Source organism: Gossypium raimondii, chromosome 4 (assembly GCF_025698545.1).
Source record: "Gossypium raimondii isolate GPD5lz chromosome 4, ASM2569854v1, whole genome shotgun sequence".
In the NCBI taxonomy this organism is placed as follows: domain Eukaryota; kingdom Viridiplantae; phylum Streptophyta; class Magnoliopsida; order Malvales; family Malvaceae; genus Gossypium; species Gossypium raimondii.
In genome coordinates this window covers 1,341,992-1,346,026 of record NC_068568.1, presented here as the reverse complement: position 1 = coordinate 1,346,026, position 4,035 = coordinate 1,341,992, and the positions used below count along the sequence as shown (strand labels likewise).

Here is a 4,035-nt window from a genome sequence, read left to right as displayed (position 1 = left end):
ACAATATTGTATCTATTATGTTTTATTATTTTATTATTTATTTATTCGTTATGAATATCTAAAGTTATTTAGGAGCTTTATGTTTCTTAGTCAACAAGAAAGGTTAGTTCTACTAAAACTACCTTTTGTTTAGATTAATTAGAGTTTAATTATAGTTAAGATTTTTATTTTAATGTAATTAGTTAGCCTATATAAAGGCTTCTTCATTATTTATTATAGACATACATTGATTAATAAATTTCAACTCTTTGAGCTATTTTTCTTTGTGAGATTTCTCTTTTATTTATTAATTTAGGAGTAGGTTTTGTTCTTGGTTTTGAAGGCATGGGAGAACTTTCACCCTCCAATTTATTAGGGTTCGACTTTAGAGGGTTGGTTAGAGCCATTTGTGGAGCTTGTTGAACAACATTCTTCAAAGGTTTTTATAGGATATTGACTTTTCATTATTATTGGTTGTTTTTATTGAAGCTTTGTTCTTTAAGGGGGACAAATTTTCCATCATCCATTTTATTTTCGTTTTCTTCCATTCAATATTTTTTTTCCATCCCACCCTAATATTTATTTTTTCTTGATTTTATGTTTTGTTTTTCTCTTTATTTTCATTATTTCTAATCCGTTTTGTTTCTTCTTTTAGGTTAAATTCAAATATTATTTCAAGTTAAACAACTTGAATATGATCTTCTTCCGTTGTCACCGTATCATTTGGTATCACTCCACCTCGTGGGTCTACAACAATGCGTGCACATATAGTGAGGACCACACCTCTAATTGAGGCAGCATATCTGTACATCATATTAATCATTATCCTGAGAGAACAATGCGTACCTAGGAGAAAGCATGTTGATAGGTCGGTTGAGCTCCAAAGAGTACGAAGCCAACTAAGAACCAACATGTGAGACCTTAGGAAGGGTCGACGATGCCCTTTATAAGACCCTCTAAGGTTAAGGTTTCAATTTCTCTCTCTCTCTCTCTCTCTCTCTCTCTCTCCCCCCCTCGTTCCCTCATCTTTCCCAACCTCATTTCTTCCTCCTAAGCACTCATAACGCCTCTTAAGGCTTTCTGCCCATCGGATGAATCGTCACCAACCACTATGATCCTACTTGGTATCAACAGGCATACATGTATAAAGTTATATAACTCTATTTTACAATATATATATATTAAGAATTCTATAAACTGAGGCATGCATGAAGGAAATGAAAAGACATTATTCTTGTGAAAACTATTATTCATTGAGATACTCCAACAACACAGGAGTATACATGCTTTTTCTTTCTCATAACACTATACTTTAAACATAGAATCTCTCTAAATAATCTAATATGAATATTAGATAGCAATTGCACCTTCAATTTATAATGAGAATGTGTTACTTTTTTTCCCAACATATTAGACTCTTCAATCTCTTGTGCACACTTGAAGTTGCAATACCAAGTTTAGGATTGTTAAATATGTTTTTTTGTATAATTAAGTTTTATGGTTCATGAAGTTCAATCCTTTCGGATTTATAACTATCTCTCTCAATAACATTATCTCTAATATTAGAACAAAAGTTCTCTCATTAGAAGTGCAATAAACCTTACCATTACACCCAATACTTATTGATAAGATAGTTAAATTTTGATCAGATATATATATATATATATATATATATATATATGATAAGACACATGTATAATGATAAGTAAACCTATATTACAATATATATATATATATATATATATATATATATATATATATATATATATTATAAGGCTTTATAGAGGCATGCATAAAGGGAAATCAAATGACATTATTATGAAACCAAGTTTAGGATTGTTAAATATTTACAATTAAGTTTTATGGTTCATGGAGATTAATCCTTTTGGATTCATAATTATCTCTCTCAATAACATTGTCTTCAAGATTCGAACAAAAGTTCTCTCCTTAGAAGTGCAATAAATCTTACCATTACACTTAATACTTATCGGTAAGATCATTAAATTTTAATTGTATCATATATCTATATATATGATAAGATACATGTATAATGATAAGTAAATCCATATTACAATATATATATATATATATATATATATATATATAATAAGGATTTATAGAGGCATGCATAAAGGGAAATCAAATGACATTATCGTTATGAAACTAAGGAATTTGATATTCCATAAAATAAAAGGAAAACCAATGTTTCACCGAGATACACCAACATTACATGGGTGCAATTACATCTTTCTCTTTCCATACAAGTAGAGAATAGTATTATGATTTAAACATAACATCTATCCAAATTATCTAATTCATACTATATATATATATAGCAATTGCACCTTTAATTTACACAAGGGAGATGCTACATTCTTCTTCTTCTTCTTCTTCTTCAACATATTAGACTCTTCAACCTTTCATGCACACTTGAAGTTTCAATACCAATCCTAGGGTAGATTGCCTGTTAAAAGGATATAAAAATGGAAAGAACTATGAGATTATGAAAAGGCAAGCTATTTGCATGAAATGATGAGAGAAAGATTCATTTGCTACAAAAGCTTTTTACATTTACTAAGAACTAAATACAGTGATTATCCCAACTAGGTTTAATTATATCATATCTTTCTTTCAATATCAAGATAAAGAAAGAACCCTAGCCATATTGCACCCTTTAACATGAATCAATTGATATGATTTACTAATATATTAAAAGACAAAAATAATAGAAGAAGACCACTATTGATTAATGATAAAAAAGCCAATTAAAATATGCTAACAAGTGTAGTTGAAAGTTAAAAACTTAAAATGAGATCAAGCATATATATATATATGGTTGGACAAGAGAGGTTGCTTGAATGATCTCAAGTTTGATGTGTGTGTGTGTATATATATATATATATATATAAAATATTTGGCAACCTCAACATAAAATGACCCCTTTTTTTAAAACTATTTGAGATTATTGTATCAAACTTCTTTTAACCTAATTATCTTCATGAAAACCTTAATATAAGGTGCCACAGACACTCAAAATCATGCTTATCATTGTTTGTACCTGGCAAAGAATTGTATAGATTGCCTTATCTCCTGCATGATGACAAGTTGCACTCAAAATATCAGCTCCTTCTTCTTGAAGAATGTTGATAAAATCAGACAATGCAAACTCCACATTCAACCCAGTGATCAAATTCACTTCCAAATTATACCCCAAATCTCTCACATTAAGAACTGGCCTTATCATCCTTTTCCTCTTCCTCATTTCACACGTCCGTTCTAATTGCACCTTAGTCCCTTTGTGTTGTTCCAACCTCCCTTGTAACTCCTTCACGTACGCCGTCGCCTGATCCACCATCTCCGGCACCGACATCTAAAAAACCAAATGCTTCTAAATTAAAAAACAAAAAAAAACCCCAAAGCGGAATATAATCAAACAGGTGGATATGTTTCATATATTACCTTGGTTTGTTGAATGGGAAGCAAAGAAGATAGCTTTGTAAAGAGACATTTCATGTGCTTCCTTCGTTCTCTTTCGACCAAACACCGACTGATCCTCATTGAAGAACCATTGCCGTTGTCCATGGTTTTACACAATTATACCCTTTGTTTCAAAAGTCTTCTAATTTCACCTAGAGGAAAAAGAAAGCTAAAGCCTCCAAGTTAGTGATCAATGACGAGGACATCTATATATGTATATATATAGCTTGGGATTATTCTAGAGGGCTCAATGATCAGACGATTATATTATTATTATTATTTATTTTTTTCATTTTGGCCCTTAATTTATGCAATGAAAGCGAAATCAAACACCTACAAAGGACTGAAAGTAACTTCGTTTAATACTCAGTATTTTTGTAACAATCAACTGTTCACATGACGGCCGCCGTAGATGTTTTTGGTTACATATATAGTAATTATTTAAACTGTTAGCTGTAATTTTATGAGCATAATTATAAATTTAGTCCCTAATATTTATTTTTTTATCAATTTGGTCTTAATTTTTTTAGACTACTTTGGTGCTTAACTTTCATAATTTAATCGAATTACTTTTTAATT

At 30.2% G+C, this 4,035-nt stretch overlaps 1 protein-coding gene across 1 annotated transcript; it reads right to left on the bottom strand.

The window, feature by feature from the left end:
• Nucleotides 1-2,134: 2,134 nt before the first annotated feature.
• On the bottom strand, nucleotides 2,135-3,667 carry LOC105778774 (transcription factor bHLH168). Its single transcript, XM_052629887.1, has 3 exons — nucleotides 3,439-3,667; nucleotides 3,038-3,349; nucleotides 2,135-2,443 (listed from the first exon to the last, which is right to left on the bottom strand). The coding sequence occupies exons 1-3, from the start codon at nucleotides 3,559-3,561 to the stop codon at nucleotides 2,375-2,377; spliced, it is 504 nt and encodes a 167-aa protein (XP_052485847.1). The 5' UTR covers nucleotides 3,562-3,667; the 3' UTR covers nucleotides 2,135-2,374.
• Between the last annotated feature and the right edge of the window lie 368 nt (nucleotides 3,668-4,035).